Below are 19,309 nucleotides of genomic sequence, written 5' to 3'. Positions count from 1 at the left end.
TCCATGTAACCACTGTTGGTGAGTTTCTTATTTATGTTTTGTACCATGTCAAGTCAAGTCAAGCCAAGTCAAGCCAAGTCAAGCCCAGCCAAGCCCAGCCAAGCCAAGCCAAGCCAAGCCAAGCCAAGCCGAGTCTTTGTTTGTTTTACATTTTGTTTGTTTTGATTTAATAAACTGCACTTGGGTACTTCAAGCTCACCTCCAGTGGACTCAGTTACAGAATACTAGAACACCAATCATGAACCCAGCAGTTTGTTTATTGCATCTTCGTCAGGGCAATTGCCCCATTGAGGATTATGTGGCAGAGTTTTGTGAGTTATGTTACATTGTGGACTTTAACCCTCCGGGGTCTGAGGATTTTTTGGGGCCCTGGAGAACTTTTGACATGCCCTGACATTTGTGCTTTTTTCAGTTGTTTATAAACATATTAATGGCAAGAGTGTCATTACGCTGTATTCAGCACAAACTAGGCTACCATAATATGTGAGCAACATTTATGTACATGTTTGTATTTTTGAGAGAATAATGTTTATGTGTGGTTATTGAAAAAAAACAAAAACAATTAAGTCACTGAAATAAGGCCACAAAACAAATATTGAATAAGTGTCCACATATTGAAAATACACAACGAATAAGTTGATTCACACAGCCTCTGAACTTTGTCAATACTAATATATACAGGCATTTGACTAAACATACATTCAGCCGTCACTCCCAAAATGAATTCAACGGGTCATCTTGTTAATGTTAGAAATTAATTATGTCTCCGTTTGTCATTAGCACGGTTAAAATAAACATTTACAGAGTACATTGGTATTAAAAACTGCTTTTAAAAACTGTCCATGATTCAGTTTTGGGGACCGTGACAGAAGTTTGATGCTGTCGTGGAACAAGCAACAGCCGGCATTTTTCCTCCTCCCGACTCGAGTGCCTTATCTTCTTAATATCCTCACGTAAATGATTACATTCCGATGACTTGCGTTTTTCCCCACCACAGAAACACCACAGGTTCATCAATGCCGTCACAATTATTAATTTTTCTGTTTTTGTTGATCACAAAGTACAAAGCAGATAAGGAAAACTAGGATGCCAGGTGTATTCAGAGCGCCGCCACTACTGTTTACAGTGCGTGGAATGGTGCGCTGTGATTGGTTGAGCGGATATATCGCATTCTGCAGAGAAGGGAGACTGGCGTTTGTCGCGTTTTGGAAAGAAAGGGAGAAAACATGACAGAATAACACGACGGATATCACATTTTGTGCAAAATTAATAAATTACTTTTCAATACCGACCAGATACAATACTGATTTTGGCGGAAACTTAATTTTTTTAAAAATGGCGTTTATCGCGTTTTGGAACCAAACTCTTCACATTAACGTTAATATAATTTTCACTCTTAACAGAAAACATGATTTTTATCTCATGCATGCACGTATTATTGCACATCATGTGAAGAAAATTTTGTATAGGCCTATTATATTTTAAATTATATGCAGTACCGGTCAAAAGATTGGACGCATTACTATTTTTAATGTTTTTGAAAGAAGTCGCATACTCATCAAGCCTGCATTTATTTGATCAAAAATACAGAAAAAACAAATATTTTGAAATATTATTACAATTTAAAATAATGGTTTTCTATTTGAATATACTTTAAAATATAATTTATTTCTGTGATGCAAAGCTGAATTTTCATCATTTATTGTGAACAAAAGCTTCATTGATGTGGCACCTCACATAGTGGCTTATTAATTTTCTATTTAATATGTTGCTAACACATTTTATTACAGTATTTATTACATATTTTAGGCAATTTCACTCATCTCAGTATAGCAATATAGTTTGAAAGCCAATATGGCATGCTTACTAATGTGAGTTATGTGTAGTAAATGAAACCGCGCATCTGTGCCATACAGTTTAGTATTCACAGACACTAGTCTATATCGCGATTAGAATAAAGGATTTAAGAATACTTACCATTCACAATCCTCGGCTTGATCCTCAAAATCGAACTGAAACCAGTCATACTCTTCCTCTGAGGTAAATTCTTCCAGCATTATTCCTCACCGCATCTCAAAGCGATGAAAAGTACATAAATCTGACTAAACTAATAGACTTCTTTCAGATAGAGATGGCAGATCGCGCATCATGTTAGTTTTCTTTATTTTGCAAAAAGCACATTTTGTTTTTACTGTGAGTGCACACAAATAAAAGTAGACATTCTGTAGTTTTAATTGATGTATTACTTTTGTCTGTATGACAAAAAAATGACATAGTATTTTAAGTCGATTTTGCTGCTATGTGAAGAAAATCCAGCAAAACGAGTGTTAATGATGTTGCCCTTAAGGGCATTTTTTGAAATGGATTGAAGGACTGTTTAAACAATCTAATGCCTGACAGCAACAGCTCAGAAACCCTTGAGGAATATATTGACTTTGCCCTTTTGTTAAGTGGCTCATCATTTACTGTGGGTTTTGCGAGCCCCGCCAACCCACAGTACCCACCACACCAGAGCCTGTTCACTTCATGCCTGCCAAGCCAAACTCTGTTCACGTCATGCCTGCCAAGCCTGAGTCTCTTCACGTCCGGCCTGCAAAGTCTGAAACTTCTCCACATCATGGCCGCCAAGCCTGAGCTTCTTCATGTCATGGCCACCACGCCAGAGCCTCTAGCCAAAATGGCTGCCACGCCAGAAGCTTCAGCCAAGATGGCCGCCACGCCAGAGTCTCCAGAGTGTACAGCACTGACCACAGCCACGGCTATTATGTGTATTTGGGCAACACATGCATCCTCTCCAGCCCCTGACCAGAGTCCAGATAGGGCTCCTGCTAAGGCCACGGAGGCTGCGCCTCTCTGGCCCCCTGAGCTACCTGCACCGCCATGTTCCCTTGACCTACCTGCACTGCCATGGTCCCTTGAACTTCCTGCACCTCCATGGCTCCCTGAACTGCCGATGCCACCCTGGAGGTGTCTTAGCCTGTCAACATCGCCCATGCTCCACGGCCCAGGTCCACCCATGCTTCTTGGCCCAGGCCCACCCCTGCCATGCCATGACCCTGATCCAGTTCCTCTTCACGGACCTGGCCCTCCATCCTGCCCCCTTGACTATATCCACTTCACCACCCTCCTAGACTGTTGTTTTGGTTGGTTCATGTTTGTTGCTTTATTATATTGAAAAGGTAAGTAAGCAGCAAATTAGGATCTGTGTGTCTCCCTGCCCATGCTACATTATGGGAGGTGACACAGGGCTGGCTGTGTTCATTGCAAACATCTGCCACTAAGAATGATCCGGTCACACCTGTATCTCTTTGAAAAGGGAGGCCAGGCATGTGGCCCTTGTGGCAGCTTAGATTATAGGGGTGACAAATGGAATTGACAAAGGTGCTTAAGAAGGTAAGCTTCACCCCCGGAAGCAAACCTGAGGATCTTCTTGTGTTGAGGAAGGATATGTAAAAGTAAGTGTCTTTCAGATCTATAAAAAACTAATCAGTACTCAGACTTGATTTGGGACACAATAAGTTAAAATCTTGAGCCTGTAAGGCCGCAGAGTATGGTTCAGATGATACAGATCCAATATTAGTCCGGATCCGACTTGTCTGGGTCACAAATGATCTTCTTATTGCTGCTGATATGGGGGTTTGTAGTATTTTAGTCTTATTAGACATTACTGCTGCTTTTGACACAGTATCTCATGTTGTCCTTCTTGAAAGGTTGCGTGTATGGTTAGGAATCTCTGGTACTGCGTTTGAATGGTTTACATCTTATCTTACTAATCGATTTCAATTTGTGTGCCTGGGGAAAAATCAATCTGAACCAACACTAGTTCAGCAGGGTGTCCCACAGGAGTCTGTACTTGGGCCCATCTTGTTTAGCATTTATATGTTGCCTTTGGGTGAGATCATTCATAAGTTTGGGTTAGGGTTTCATTGTTATTCTGACGATACACAGATCTATGTCAGCATGCACCCTAATCCAAAACTTGCAGTTATAACTCCTACTATCTGCTTGGATGAGATAAAAGCTTGGATGCATGACAATTTTCTTAAGCTCAACGAGTCAAAAACAGAACTTCTATTTGTTGGTACTCCAACGGCTTTACATAAACGTAATAGTTCTAATTTGATCACTGACTATGACTTTGTTACTTCGTCCTCTCAAGTGCGCAATCTTGGCATTATCTTTGACCCGCAACAGTTGTTTGATGCCCACATTAAAATGGTGTCAAAAACTGCATTTTTCCATCTAAGAAATATCACCAGACTTTGACCTTCTCTATCACTGCCGAATGCAGAAAGGCTTATTCGCACCTTTATTCAAGGCTTAATTATTGCAATGCACTTTATGTCAGTCTCCTAACAGGTCTATCAAGAAATTACAATATATTCAGACTTCAGCCACCCAGTTATTGACGTATACAACTGCTCGTCAACATATTTCTCCAGTACTTTATAACTTGCATTGGCTTCCTATACAAGCACGTATTGAATTTAAAATACTGATTTTAACATAAAAAGCTATGGGACTGCCCCATAGCTCATGGGACTGCCACTGCTTTTCTCTGCAGTTTATTTGCATGTTATACTCCACCCCATTCTCTGCACTCTCCTGGGTCATGTATCCTTCAGCAGCCATTATGTAGCCATTATAAGTCTATGGGTGGTCGAGCTTTCTCTGTTTCAGCTCCACGTCTGTGGAATGCCCTACTATCTGCGATTAGAGACTCTCCAACATTGGGCTGTTTTGAGAATTCTTTAAAGACTCATCTTTTTAAAGCTGCTTATTGTAATTGAGTATGATTGCTTTCTTGTACTGTTAATATTGATATTGTATTTTTTTTATGTGTTGTAGCACTTTGAGTTTAAGAAAAGTGCATTAGAAATCATTTACATTTAACATTCATTTATGTTCAGCCTAGCCTTGTCCCCTCGCACCTTCACGAAGTGCATGGATGCAGCTCTGGCTCTGTTGTGATACCAGGGCATTCGTGTACTCAATTACATCAACAACTGGTTGATTTTAGCTCAGTTCGAGGAGATGGCGGGTTGGGAATTGAGATGTCATCCTTGCTAACATGAGCTGCTTGGGGTTAAGTATAAACTCTAAAAATAGTTGCTTCATGTCAAGTGTCTACTGTCCTATACAACAAATTACAAAAATACAACTTTAAAGACAAAAAAGATCAGGTTCAGAAGAGTCATGCATTTCAGCAACTGGCCATTATGGGACGAGAAAGCAGCTTACTTCATCAATAGTCATTCAAAAGTATACAATAAATACTTATAATACAATACGTTATATAAATAAGAACGCTAACATGTTTGGTTCAGACAAACAGATAGTGCCGTCCGAAACTCGTACCATTTTTTGAGCCACACAGAGCCACCAGTTCCATTTGGTGCTAGAAGTAATATGTTAAACCTTTAAATTGCACATTCATTTAAAATGGAATGGACTAAAGAAGATCCGAACAATACCTTTTTTATTGGAAGTTATCTTATTATTCAATGTGGAAGTACATCTAAGCTGTTTCCTGTGAATGTACAAAACTTTAGATTCATTAGCGACTATATAAATAACTAGAAGAAAAACAAAGTTGAGTAAATTGTAAAACTACATTGCATAAGTATTCACTCCCTTAACTCAGTACTTAATTTAAGCACTTTTACAGCCTCAAGTCTTTTCTGGGTATGATGCAACAAGCTTTGCACATCTGTATTTGAGCTCTCAAGCTCTGTCAGGTTGGATGGGGACTATCGGTGGACAGCCATTTTCAGGTTTATCCAGAGATGTTCAATTGTGTTCAAGTCCGGGCTCTGTCTGGGCCACTCAAGGACATTCACAGAGTTGTCCATAAGCCAAAGTGGCTTATAGACAACTCTGTGTGCATAGGGTCATTTTCCTGTTGGAAGGTAAACCTTTTGCCCAATCTGAGGTTCTGAATGCTCTGGACCAGGTTTTTTTTAAGGATATTTTTATATTTTGTTGTGTTGAGCGTTCCTTCTACCCTGACGAGTACCCTAACCCCTGCTACTGAAAAACACCCCCACAGCATGATGCTGCCACCACCACCATGCTTTACCACTGGGATGGTATTGTGCAGGTGATGAGTGGTGCCTTGTTTCAAATACCAAGTGGGTCTTCATGTGTCTTCACTGAGGAGAGGCTTGAGTCACTTTGTCATAAAGCCCAGATCGGTATAGTGTTGCCGTGATGTTTGTCCTTCTGTAAGTTTCTCCCATCTCTAGTTATGAATATGGAGCTCAACAACAGTGACCATCAGCTTCTTGGTCACCACTCTAACACAATTTTTTTGTTTTACTTTATTTAATGTTTAAGTGCACTGTATTTAAAACTATTGTTTACCATACGTAATGTTTTTCATTTCTCAATTTTTTTTGATGCAGTGGTACTTTATTAAATAAAAATATTAACTAAAAATATACACCTATGCATAACTCAGGCCAACTTTGGCTATACAATTAGGGATTTTTTTTCAACCTTTTTTTTTTTTTTTTTTTTTTTTTTTAAACCTTATGACTGTGTATTTCTGAACATGTCAAACACACTGGAAGATCATCTTCCTTCACAACTGCAGGGCTTGCAGGACTCATAGTGGTTTCATTGTCCATGATGACAAAATCAACAGGAGTGATGTTTGTGTCAGTTGATGTCAGTGATATCTGGCTCTGCCAACTCTTCCTGGAATAAGAATAGAGGGTAAAAATATAAGTTTAACTTACAAGACTAAAACAAGACATTTATTACTGCTAATAGCAGTTCTATTAATGCACTGAATACTTACATTTCAAGTCTTGAAGAACTTTGGGTCCTCCTCACACGTACACTGGGAAAGCACGAAGGACTTGTTTCATGTTGACATCATGTAAACACAAAAATTAACATTAAACAAGCAAGCCAACTTTATTTTATATACACTGAAGACAGTGATGGAGGTAGTTAGTGTTAACGAATCTGAACTCACCTGAATATCATAAACATTCTGTCTCTGAAATCTTGCTGGTGTGTGCTGCTTTCTTTGATGCAGTGAAACTCAGCACAAACCTAGAAAACCACAAACACACGCAAGTAAGTGTATAACCAACAATGGATTTGGAAAAGAGAAAGATGAGTCTATGTCCTGTTATATGAGGAGACATCACACAACTTGCACTTTAACTCAACAGAAGTTACCTTAAGTGTTGAGGCTCACTCTTTAATATTCAGCATCCAGTTCAGCCTGCAATTAAAGAATGTTTGTAAAGGTTTACTACAAGTTTGTAGATTTCTTTTGTAAACTTAATATCCAATATATTGCTAAATTCATGTCTGTGTATTAGCCTTAACCTAATCTTGGATAAAGTTACTGTTAGCAGCTAGTATTTGCATGTAGAAATAAAACAGACCAAATAAAAATCACACTCAGCAGGGTTGCATTCCCCAAAAGCATTGTAAGTCTAAGTTGATCGTAGAAGCATTTGCCACCAATGGTCTCAATGATCGACTTAACTCACGGTGCTTTTAGGAAACGCAGCCCTAAACAGTGTACTTAACAACAACGGCAACATTCAAAATGTAGGACTGTGTTTACTGAAAAAATACCAGCTAATGTTAACATTATTGCCCTGCTTTGATGTTAAAATTGCACTATAAGCAGTGACACTAAAATAGCATTCAAAATGCACATTCAAAAGCACTGGGGAAATGCTGCGCTTTACAGTGCTGTGTAAAAGCAGCGTTTTCCAACGATTAAAACATTTCTTCATCATTATATTCTTACAACATTAAAAAAGCAAATAAGAAATGTTCACAGATGTTTTGATTTACTTACAAGTTGTTCCATTAAGTTTGCTCCGGTCACTTGCGACATGTTGAATGGATTCTTCTCAGTTAGCGCAACAACATGACATGGATGACATCACTTTACGTTGCTCAGTAAACTTAAAAATAATATTGCATAAAATAATAAAATGTTGAGCCACACAAAAATAAAACTAAATTCTTTGTTAATAAAATGTAATTGTTTTAAGTTGCATTAACTATGTAACAGACTTTAATTGCAGTGTTCTCAGTCTTTATAAGTTAGTAGTACTGTTCGGGTTTACAGGTTCCAGACTTCTTCCATTAAGGATTATGTAAACTACATGCTTCTGTGAACCTTAAATGCAGTAGAAATGCTTTTGTAGAGTTCCCCAGATCTGTGTCTCAACTCTCGAAACAATCCTGTCACTGAGCTCTGCAGGCTGTTCCTTTTACCTGTTTGCTTGGTTTTTGCTCTGATATGCATTTTCAGCTGTTAGTCCTTTTATTGATGGGTGTGTGCCTTTCCAAATCAGGTCCATTCAATTGAATTTGCTAAATGTCAACTCCAATCGAAGTGTAGAAACGTCTCAATGATGATCTAGTGAAATTGGAATGCTCCTGTGTTAAATTTTAGGTGTCTCAGAACAGGTGTGAATATTTATACAATGTAATTATTTCATTTTTTTTTAAAATAAAACTACAATTATCACAAATCTGTTTTTTTTGTTTGTTTGTTTTGTTTATTTGTTTGTTTGTTTTTTTTTTCATTAAGGTGTATGGAGTGTAGACCAGTGGTTCTCAACTGGTTTGGCCATGGGACCCACTTTTTTTTTTAGAATTACGTTTTGTGTGTGTTGTTGTTGTTTCTTTGACTACACACACCACGACCCACTCAAAATGGTCTTGTGACCAGTTAAGAAATACTGGTGTAGACTGATGTGAAAAAAAAAAGTTTTTCATAAGGCTGCAACATTACAAAATGTGGGTGGGGTGGGGTGGGGTGGGGAATGAATGGGTACAAATACTTTTGCAAGGTACTGTATATTCATACACATTATATGATGTTTACACATATGCTTGGCAGTTTAAAGTATCAAACTTTGATTGGAAGCTGTGTCCAGGCAGAATCTGTGAATGAAATGAAGAATGTACCTCTGACACCTGTTTCATCTGGAACTCCTGCAGCTGCTGCTGGAAGCCATAGTTTGGGCCCACAAAAGAGCGCACAGCCTTCACTGCAGTCAGACACTCTTCCCAGCCATAGCTGGTGACAGTCATGAGGTAAGCCACCACCACGGTGGTACTGCGAGACACCCCAGCAAGACTGTTGCAGGAAAAGGGTTTGTTAGGTTGAGTTTGAACATTGTGGAGCATGAATTATAATGAATGACACATTGTTTGGCATGGGGATCATCTTCGTTTACACAGACTGTAGTATAACTTGCAAAAAAAAAAAAAAAAAAAAGCAATGACCTGTCTAGGCTGTAATACTGGTAAAGGAAATAAGCTGAATGATGCAAGTCAAACAATATGTTACAGTTAAACTAACCTGCTAAAACAGCTCACACCATATCACATACCAAAATACCAATAATACCACACAAATATAAAACCCACCAATGAACTAGACATGCCCCTCCATTAAGTCGACACTCATGAATAAAGCGTATGGACTCTTTGAAATGTTGAGACCTGAAAAGACACAAGAAACTGACTTTAGCTGCATCACAACACTAAAGTTATCAAAGATATTTTCCAAGATAGAGTGTATTAACATTAACAAGAAGACATAGGATAGGATATCCAAATACAAATGTCTAGGTGTTTCTAAATATGAAGGGTTGAGTATGATTATTGTAACCCCCTAGAGTTTTACGCAGTGTTATACAAGTTCAGTGCAGTACTGTAGTTTTCCTGTAGGGGCCACTGTATGATCTGGTTAATAGAGATGTAAAGATTAGGAGAAGGAGACTGATCGTGGCTGGTACGCACGAGGTGATTTAGCGCTGCATTTGAAATATTATAATTATAACTTCACAAAAGTACTTTTCTGATGTTTAAATGTGTAAACTTTTCATATAAATTGCAGTATGTTCATGGATTTCAAAAGGAAATCGAATTCACATTGATGTTGATTGAGAAGTTATTTCTGCGAACTCTGGTGAGTTTCTGCGTTAACAGAAATGTTAAGTTGATGTGTTTTAAACTGATTTAATGATCAGAAAATCAAGAGTGTATATATGTTAGTGAATGAAAAAAACAGTCAGAGTTAAAAGATGTTTATTGAAAATGGTTTTGTATTTCAATACACTTTTTGCAAACGAAGATCAGGGAAACAGATAGATTTTATTCCTGTTAAATGTATTTTATGATGTTCCCTGTGTATATGGAGGAAAAGATGATTTAGATGTGGAAAGTGAGTATTTTGAGATGCAGATGATCAACCTGCGTGTTAAACAGAGATGTATTCGTGCGTTTATTGTGCTCACGTTTCTTGATGTTAAATTGCTAAGCTAACACATGTGAGTGAAGCCTGTGAGTAATGCTTCGGACGATTTATTTACTCATATGGAGGTTGTGACAAGCTAATGTGAATCTTAAGAGATATTAACTCTGAATTGTGTTGTTTTGTGTAGACTGTTTTTTTTTTTTGTTGCCCGATTCCATCCGGTGACCTGATCAACTGTGAGCTTATGTGAGCTATGGCGAGCCAGACCCTGTGATTCTGTGAAGGCCTTACTGTTGACGTTCAACTCGAACCTGTCTTCATCGAGGGATTCTTTCCAATTACAGCTAAGCTGTCATTTTACACACACTACCTGGGTAGTAGGGAAAAGAAGGCCTTATACATACATTCGTTTTATACCACTCACCAACTTGCGAAGAAACCAGGAGGACTTTTGGACATTTTCTTTTCTTTACTTCTTTATTTTCTTCTTTCTCGGACCTTTTATGCACAACCTGGACTAAATATCGAATTTTTCCCATTCCAGCAGTGTTGTGTTGGGACGATACAGCAAAGTATTAACTTGTTTCTTCTATTATTTTTTTTTTTTCTGTTTATATGTGCAATAAATGTGCTGGCTGTTACCTGCTTCATACCATTTGGCCCAAATTTCATTTTTTTATCCTCCCAAGAGTCGAACCTAGCCCTATACCTATTCAGAGTAATATAACATAGTGTTATACTGACAATTGTTGCCGTGTTACACCACTTTTTGTGGCGAGTACAGCCAGGAGGATAATTACAGCCTTAGCACAAGTTATTTGATTTTGATATTTTTTTATTATTTTCTGCAAAAGTTTTGCAAAGTGATTAAGCAAAATGAGTGTTTCAGATATTGAGAGACGCTACAATGTCAAAGCGAAATGTGCTGTGTGTGTGTTAGGCATTACCGATACAGATGCCGATGATGAAATTGCTGACACCCTTACAAAATATGGAGTTGTGGTGAAAGTAGTGAGAGTAGCCCCCAGTACTGTACGGTCAGGGCAGTCTACTGTAGTAGTAGAGTTTGATACACACGCTCCTGTTGCACTCATGGAGCCTGATTTCCCCCTAGAGATAAAAAATGTGCGAAACCCCACAGTTACCTGGCATGTAGATAGTGTCAAAGTGTTGGCCCCACTCACTAAACAGTCACATGCCCAAGCTGAACATTCTTCCCTGGATTCAAGTGAGAACAGTTGTGATGATGCTAGTTCAGATATGACATCTTCTGACCACAGCACTTCCATCCTGCAAAGATATAAAAAGAAATCGCAGTCTAAAAGATCAAAAATGAAATCTGATCCAGTAGTGAGGAAAAAGACTCCAAAGTCTGCACTGAATGCACTTACTCCTGATGAATTAAACCCACCTGAGGTGCAACGCATAGTTGTTGAACATGTCATTAAAAATGACGCTTCTGCAGTGCAGGCACATTCAAAATGGCTGCGTTCCTTCTCTGGCCGAGTTCCAAAACCCCCAGGTGAAGCCGATTTTGATACATGGTGCCTCCATGTTGACCTTTTGCTTCAAGATTCTCTCCCTCCAGATGTTCAGCGGAGGAGGATACTTGAAAGTCTCTTACCACCAGCCTCAGATGTGGTCAAGCAACTTGGTTCCGCTGCCCCTCCACAAGATTATGTGAAACTTCTTGATTCTGCTTATGGGCTGGTAGAGGATGGCGATGAGATCTTCGCCAGGTTCCTAAATACTCACCAGGACACAGGCGAGAAAGCTTCTGACTACCTACAGAGACTTCAGACCATCCTTAGCACTGCTGTCAGGCGGAATGGAGTAAAGCAGTCCTCTGCAAATCGCCACTTACTGAAACAGTTCCAACGCGGGTGCTGGGATCATTCCCTGATACTTACCCTTCAGCTTGAGTCTAAAACAAAGACACCACCTGACTTTGCTGAGCTGTTGTTACTTCTCAGAACTGAAGAGGACAGAAGAGCTGCAAAACTTGATAGGATGCAACGACACATAGGCGGTTCAAAGCATAAGGTTACGAGTCACACACAGTTTGCTAGTGATGTCTCTGCTTATGGTGATCCTGGTGTGTTGCAAGCTTGCCTCTCTGAGACTAAGGCTTTGAGAAAGCAAGTGGCTGATCTGCAAATGCAGTTAAAGTCCTCCAAGTCTAAAAAGAAAGAAGGACGTGAGCCCAAGTTAGTGGAAAGCCCAAAAGTCATACCAGCTAAAGCAGAAATAAAGGTGCAGCAAGTAACAAGTAAACCTCCAAAGCCATGGTTCTGCTTTAGATGTGGAGAAGATGGCCATGTGGCCAGACTATGTGAAGGCTCCATTAACAAAGCCCTAGTAGACCAGAAGTACAAAGAGCTTAAAGCCAAACAGGATGACTGGACAAGGAGGAACGGAATGCCGTTAAACCAGGTCGGGTTTCAGTAATGGGACATACTGGGGCCCTTTGCAGAAAGAAACGTCCCAATGGATTGAATGGAGAAAGAATAGAGAGTCAAACCCATTCCAGTGGTTCAGCCAATAACATTGAGTTAAGTCCCAGCGTTATAGGTCCCAGATGCACTGCTGAAATTGTCATTGAAGGGAAGCCCTGTATGTCTCTTCTTGATTCAGGGTCACAGGTGACAACTGTCTCCAAGTCATTCTATGATACTCACTTGTCATCCCATCCAATCCTCTCTCTGGATAATCTCATTGAAGTCGAAGGAGCTGGAGGGCAGACTGTGCCCTATTTGGGCTACATTGAAGTGAGCATGCATTTCCCTGAAGATATCACTGGAAAAGCTGAAACTGTCACCACGTTAGCACTTGTCATTCCCGACTATAAATTCAATCTTGAAATCCCAGTACTTATTGGCACTAACACTCTAGATGCCTTGTTCAAGTCCTGCGTCACAAGCAGTAATGGCCATGCTGTTTTCAACAGGCAACGTCCATACTCCCCTTTAGTCCAGAACCTGTTGCGCAGATACACAATTGAGCAACAAAATGGCAAAGTTGGCCAAGTCAAATTGAAAGGAAAACGGAACATCAGAATACCTGCTGGTCAAAAGATAGTCCTGGATGGATATGTTAGAGGCGTGTCTACAGCCGGAAATTCTCCCCTTGTGGTAGAGCCATGCGCTCACTCCAGTCTACCAGGTGGTTTGCTTCTTTGCAGTTATGTCCTCACAAGTCCCAGAAGAACATCATTCAAAGTTCCTATCCTTCTTCAGAATGAAACAGCTCACGAAATCACCCTTCCAAGAAAATGTTGCTTAGCCGAGCTTTATGTTCCATCTGCTTTGTCTTCGCTGAAGGATACCTCTGTTGATCAGAAAGAGCCAAAGTTTCTACCTGCCTCCGCTGTAGTTACCTGCAATGCCATGTGTTCTACCAGCCAGGATAACAAGATCACTTTCGATTTTACCAACTCACCTCTCTCTGAAGAATGGAGAAACAGAATTGCAGAAAAGCTCAATTCCATTCCTGAGGTTTTTGCTATGAATGATCTTGATTATGGACACACCATGGCAGTTAAGCACAGAATCCGCCTCTCTGACCCAACCCCTTTTAAACAAAGAGTAAGGCCCATCCATCCTTCTGATTATGAGGCCGTTAGACTTCACCTTCAGGAACTCAAGGACGCAAACATCATCCGGGAGTCAGAAAGTCCATTCGCTTCACCCATAGTGGTCGTGAAGAAGAAAAATGGTTCCATTCGGCTCTGCGTGGACTATAGAAAGTTGAATAATCAAACAATAAAGGACGCATATGCACTGCCAAACATTGAAGAGACCTTCTCCGCCTTAACAGGATCTAGATGGTTTTCTGTTATGGACTTGAAATCAGGGTATTATCAAGTTGAGGTTGAAGAGGAGGACAAATATAAGACAGCATTTGTGACACCCATGGGATTCTGGGAGTTTAACCGGATGCCACAGGGGGTAACGAATGCTCCTAGCACCTTTCAGCGTGTTATGGAGAAATGTGTGGGCAGCCTCCATCTGAAAGAAGTTCTTGTATTTCTTGACGATCTAATAGTTTTTTCAAGCAGTCTAGAGGAACACGAGGAACGCCTCATGAAGGTTTTGAACAAATTAAAAGAGTTTGGTCTAAAGCTGTCCCCAGACAAATGTCAGTTCTTCATGAAGTCCGTAAAGTACCTTGGACACATTGTTTCTGAAAACGGTGTGGAGACTGACCCCGATAAAATCTCAGCACTTACCACCTGGCCGAAACCCACTAACATCAGTGAGCTAAAGTCTTTCCTAGGGTTTACAGGATACTATCGGAGGTTTGTCAGGGACTACTCGAAGATCGCCAAGCCCTTAAATGCACTGACAGCTGGTTACTGTACACCCCGGAAGAAAAAGGAGTCCAAACCTCTCCCCAATGCTGACTTTAGGAAGCCTTTTGGCAGTAGATGGACACCCGAGTGTGATGTTTCCTTTCAGACATTAATTGCAAAGCTCACCACTGCCCCAGTGTTGGGGTTTGCAAACCCAAAGTTGCCGTATATCCTCCATACAGATGCCAGCCTGCATGGCCTGGGTGCTGCCTTATACCAAGAGCAAGATGGCCACCTCAGGGTTATTGCATTTGCCAGCAGAGGGTTATCAAATTGTGAGAGACGTTACCCCACCCACAAGCTTGAATTTTTAGCCTTGAAGTGGGCAATAACAGACAAATTCTATGACTATCTTTATGGGGCAGAGTTCATTGTAATGACAGACAATAATCCGCTAACATATATATTGACATCGGCCAAGCTCGACGCTGCTGGGCACCGCTGGCTTGCTTCCTTGTCCAACTTCAATTTCAGCCTTCAGTATCGAGCAGGAAAGAAAAATCAAGATGCCGATGGTCTGTCCCGGCGACCACACCCTCAGCCCGACATCGATTTCAGTTCTAAAGCAGAGGATGACCGTATCCATCAATTCATTTCTCAATTCATGAAAGAAGGAAATGGGACTTCATTTACTAATGAGGCAGTGAAAGCCATTTGCCAGAAACACCATTTGTATCAGGTGGAAGAAGAGGAAAATTCTTCACCTGCTGCTTTGGAATGTTTGGCCATGAATCCTGATGCCATCCCAGCAGAGTTCTTGCAGGCGGATTTACTTCCTGGGTTAAGCACTCTCCCCAGAATGTCCCCACAAGAGTGGATTGCAGAACAGTCAAGGGACCCCACAATAAGTAGAGTGATTGAGCTCTTGCATTCCGGTAAACGACTCTCTTATCGTGTCAGACGTCATGAAACCCGAGGAGTTCAGCTGATGCTCAGAGTGATGGATCACTTCATATTCATTGATGGAGTACTACACAGAAAGTGTATGATCAGAGGGAATTTGTCCTATCAACTTGTTCTTCCTCAGAAGTTCAGGGAGATTGCACTTGAAGCCCTGCATGACTCAATAGGTCATATGGGAGGGGAACGGACCTTAGACCTGGTCCGCACACGCTTTTACTGGCCGAGGATGTTCTTAGATGTTGAACGCAAAGTCAATACTTGCGAGAGGTGCATCAGGAGGAAGGCCAAGGCTGAAAGAGCATTCCCCTTAGTTAATATAGAAACCAGCAGGCCACTAGAACTAGTCTGTATGGACTATCTCTCTCTAGAACCTGATGGCCGTGGTACGAAGAACATCCTAGTTATCACGGACCATTTTACTAAATACGCGGTGGCAGTTCCTACGGCTGATCAAAGAGCAAAAACTGTTGCCAAAACTCTGTGGAATCACTTCTTTGTGCATTACGGGATTCCAGAACGTTTGCACAGCGACCAAGGTCGTGACTTTGAGTCTGCTGTGATTAAGGATCTTTGTCTCTTATTAGGGATAAAAAAGACTCGAACAACACCTTACCACCCGCGTGGGAATCCTGTAGAAAGGTTTAATCGCACACTTCTTCAAATGCTTGGTACTCTCGAAGAAGAAGACAAAGTGAGATGGCGTGACCATGTTCAACCGCTGGTACATGCCTATAACTGTACCAAGAATGATACAACTGGTTTCTCACCTTATCAGTTAATGTTTGGGAGGCAGCCAAACCTTCCCATTGACGTGGCTTTTGGTATCACACCAGAAGGAGGGAAGAAAGTCACTCACACAGAGTACGTCAAAAAGCTGCAAGAGAGTTTACAAGAGAGTTACCGGATTGCTGTTGAGCACAGTGAAAAGATGGCTCTTCGTAACAAACAAAGGTACGACCTGAGGGTGAGAGAGTCCACCTTGCATGTTGGGGACCGTGTCCTTGTCAAAAATGTGGGAATAAGAGGCAAACATAAGATTGCTGATCGATGGAGCAAAACAATTTATCAAGTGGTCAAACAGATAAATGAATCTCCTGTTTATGTAGTGAAGCCTCTTACGACGAATGGTCCAGAAAAAACACTTCATCGAGATTTGCTTTTGCCTTGTGGGTTCTTGACTTCCACCAATCCCACGGATGAAAGTGACCAAGAGGAGAGGAAGCAGAAGATGTCTTGTCCTACAGACACATTGTTAGCGAATGAATTCAATTACCCAGATGAAGTCATCCAAGAACCAGTCCAAGACCATGATGCAGAGATGGATTATTATTTCCCTCAAACTACACAAGACACATCATATCCTACCATAACCATCATTCGAGAAGTGCCTTACAATAAAGCCATGATTGAGGATACAATTGGAACTACATTGAATCCTAATGCAAGGCCGTTTGAACCTTCAGGAAGTAAGGAAGATCTGCACTTACCTGGAGAAACCCTGACGGAGGATAACTTACCTGGGAAGTCCCTGGAAAAGATGATGAAACCTGTCAAGGAACTGGATTCTAAATCCACTGATGGAAATGATGATGAGTCCGATCAGGAGTTGATTGTTCATGATGCTGAACCTGTTGAGCAAAAAGAGAATGAAGCAAGAGAAGAAGAAAACAAAAACAGTGAAACTGTGAGTGTGGAGCATGGTCTAGAAAATAAAGAGATACCTGCTCAAGAGATGCCAGAGCTCAGACGTTCTACACGACATAGGGAACAACCTGATAGACTGAACTATAAGTCATTAGGAAATCCTTTGGCATTAGTCATGCATTCCCTATTAGAAGGTCTAAACCAAGCTTTCACACGAGCCCTTGAAACTGATACTTTCCCTCAAGTCAGAGTACTAGCACCTGATACATCTGAACTCTTATAGATGCACTACATGCAGAGACGCATGCAGGTTCAGGAGGGGAGGATGTAACCCCCTAGAGTTTTACGCAGTGTTATACAAGTTCAGTGCAGTACTGTAGTTTTCCTGTAGGGGCCACTGTATGATCTGGTTAATAGAGATGTAAAGATTAGGAGAAGGAGACTGATCGTGGCTGGTACGCACGAGGTGATTTAGCGCTGCATTTGAAATATTATAATTATAACTTCACAAAAGTACTTTTCTGATGTTTAAATGTGTAAACTTTTCATATAAATTGCAGTATGTTCATGGATTTCAAAAGGAAATCGAATTCACATTGATGTTGATTGAGAAGTTATTTCTGCGAACTCTGGTGAGTTTCTGCGTTAACAGAAATGTTAAGTTGATGTGTTTTAAACTGATTTAATGATCAGAAAATCAAGAGTGTATATATGTTAGTGAATGAAAAAAACAGTCAGAGTTAAAAGATGTTTATTGAAAATGGTTTTGTATTTCAATACACTTTTTGCAAACGAAGATCAGGGAAACAGATAGATTTTATTCCTGTTAAATGTATTTTATGATGTTCCCTGTGTATATGGAGGAAAAGATGATTTAGATGTGGAAAGTGAGTATTTTGAGATGCAGATGATCAACCTGCGTGTTAAACAGAGATGTATTCGTGCGTTTATTGTGCTCACGTTTCTTGATGTTAAATTGCTAAGCTAACACATGTGAGTGAAGCCTGTGAGTAATGCTTCGGACGATTTATTTACTCATATGGAGGTTGTGACAAGCTAATGTGAATCTTAAGAGATATTAACTCTGAATTGTGTTGTTTTGTGTAGACTGTTTTTTTTTTTGTTGCCCGATTCCATCCGGTGACCTGATCAACTGTGAGCTTATGTGAGCTATGGCGAGCCAGACCCTGTGATTCTGTGAAGGCCTTACTGTTGACGTTCAACTCGAACCTGTCTTCATCGAGGGATTCTTTCCAATTACAGCTAAGCTGTCATTTTACACACACTACCTGGGTAGTAGGGAAAAGAAGGCCTTATACATACATTCGTTTTATACCACTCACCAACTTGCGAAGAAACCAGGAGGACTTTTGGACATTTTCTTTTCTTTACTTCTTTATTTTCTTCTTTCTCGGACCTTTTATGCACAACCTGGACTAAATATCGAATTTTTCCCATTCCAGCAGTGTTGTGTTGGGACGATACAGCAAAGTATTAACTTGTTTCTTCTATTATTTTTTTTTTTTCTGTTTATATGTGCAATAAATGTGCTGGCTGTTACCTGCTTCATACCATTTGGCCCAAATTTCATTTTTTTATCCTCCCAAGAGTCGAACCTAGCCCTATACCTATTCAGAGTAATATAACATAGTGTTATACTGACAATTGTTGCCGTGTTACATTATATATACAGGTGCTGGTCATATAATTAGAATATCATCAAAAAGTTGATTTCACTAATTCCATTCAAAAAGTGAAACTTGTATATTATATTCATTCATTACACACAGACTGATATATTTCAAATGTTTATTTCTTTTAATTTTGATGATTATAACTGACAACTAAGGAAAATCCCAAATTCAGTATCTCAGAAAATTAGAATATTGTGAAAAGGTTCAATATTGAAGACACCTGGTGCCACACTCTAATCAGCTAATTAACTCAAAACACCTGCAAAGGCCTATAAATGGTCCCTCAGTCTAGTTCTGTAGGCTACACAATCATGGGGAAGACTGCTGACTTGACAGTTGTCCAAAAGACGACCATTGACACCTTGCACAAGGAGGGCAAGACACAAAAGGTCATTGCAAAAGAGGCTGGCTGTTCACAGAGCTCTGTGTCCAAGCACATTAATAGAGAGGCGAAGGGAAGGAAAAGAT

At 40.3% G+C, this 19,309-nt stretch overlaps 1 protein-coding gene across 17 annotated transcripts in view; it reads right to left on the bottom strand.

Moving 5' to 3' along the window:
* dusp22a (dual specificity phosphatase 22a) overlaps window positions 1-19,309 on the bottom strand; it is a 103,722-nt gene that overhangs the window by 28,072 nt on the left and 56,341 nt on the right. For 7 of the 17 annotated variants that reach the window (XR_007926261.1, XR_007926265.1, XR_007926263.1 and 4 more), the window contains 6 exons: window positions 9,418-9,492; window positions 8,953-9,124; window positions 7,829-8,398; window positions 7,192-7,237; window positions 6,803-7,062; window positions 5,463-6,699 (listed from right to left, as the gene is read on the bottom strand). Coding sequence is in view for 3 of the 17 variants with exons in the window: in XM_051871057.1 (XP_051727017.1) it covers window positions 8,953-9,124; window positions 9,418-9,492 (247 nt within the window). In the remaining 14 variants the exon portion in view is untranslated. Of the gene's footprint in view, window positions 1-5,462; window positions 6,700-6,802; window positions 7,063-7,191; window positions 7,238-7,828; window positions 8,399-8,952; window positions 9,125-9,417; window positions 9,493-19,309 lie in introns of those variants that run through there. The other 10 variants (XR_007926253.1, XR_007926252.1, XR_007926255.1 and 7 more) reach the window with 4 other exon arrangements.

This window comes from Ctenopharyngodon idella, chromosome 18 (genome assembly GCF_019924925.1).
Source record: "Ctenopharyngodon idella isolate HZGC_01 chromosome 18, HZGC01, whole genome shotgun sequence".
Classification (NCBI taxonomy): Eukaryota; Metazoa; Chordata; class Actinopteri; order Cypriniformes; family Xenocyprididae; genus Ctenopharyngodon; species Ctenopharyngodon idella.
This window is presented reverse-complemented; position numbering and strand designations above follow the sequence as displayed.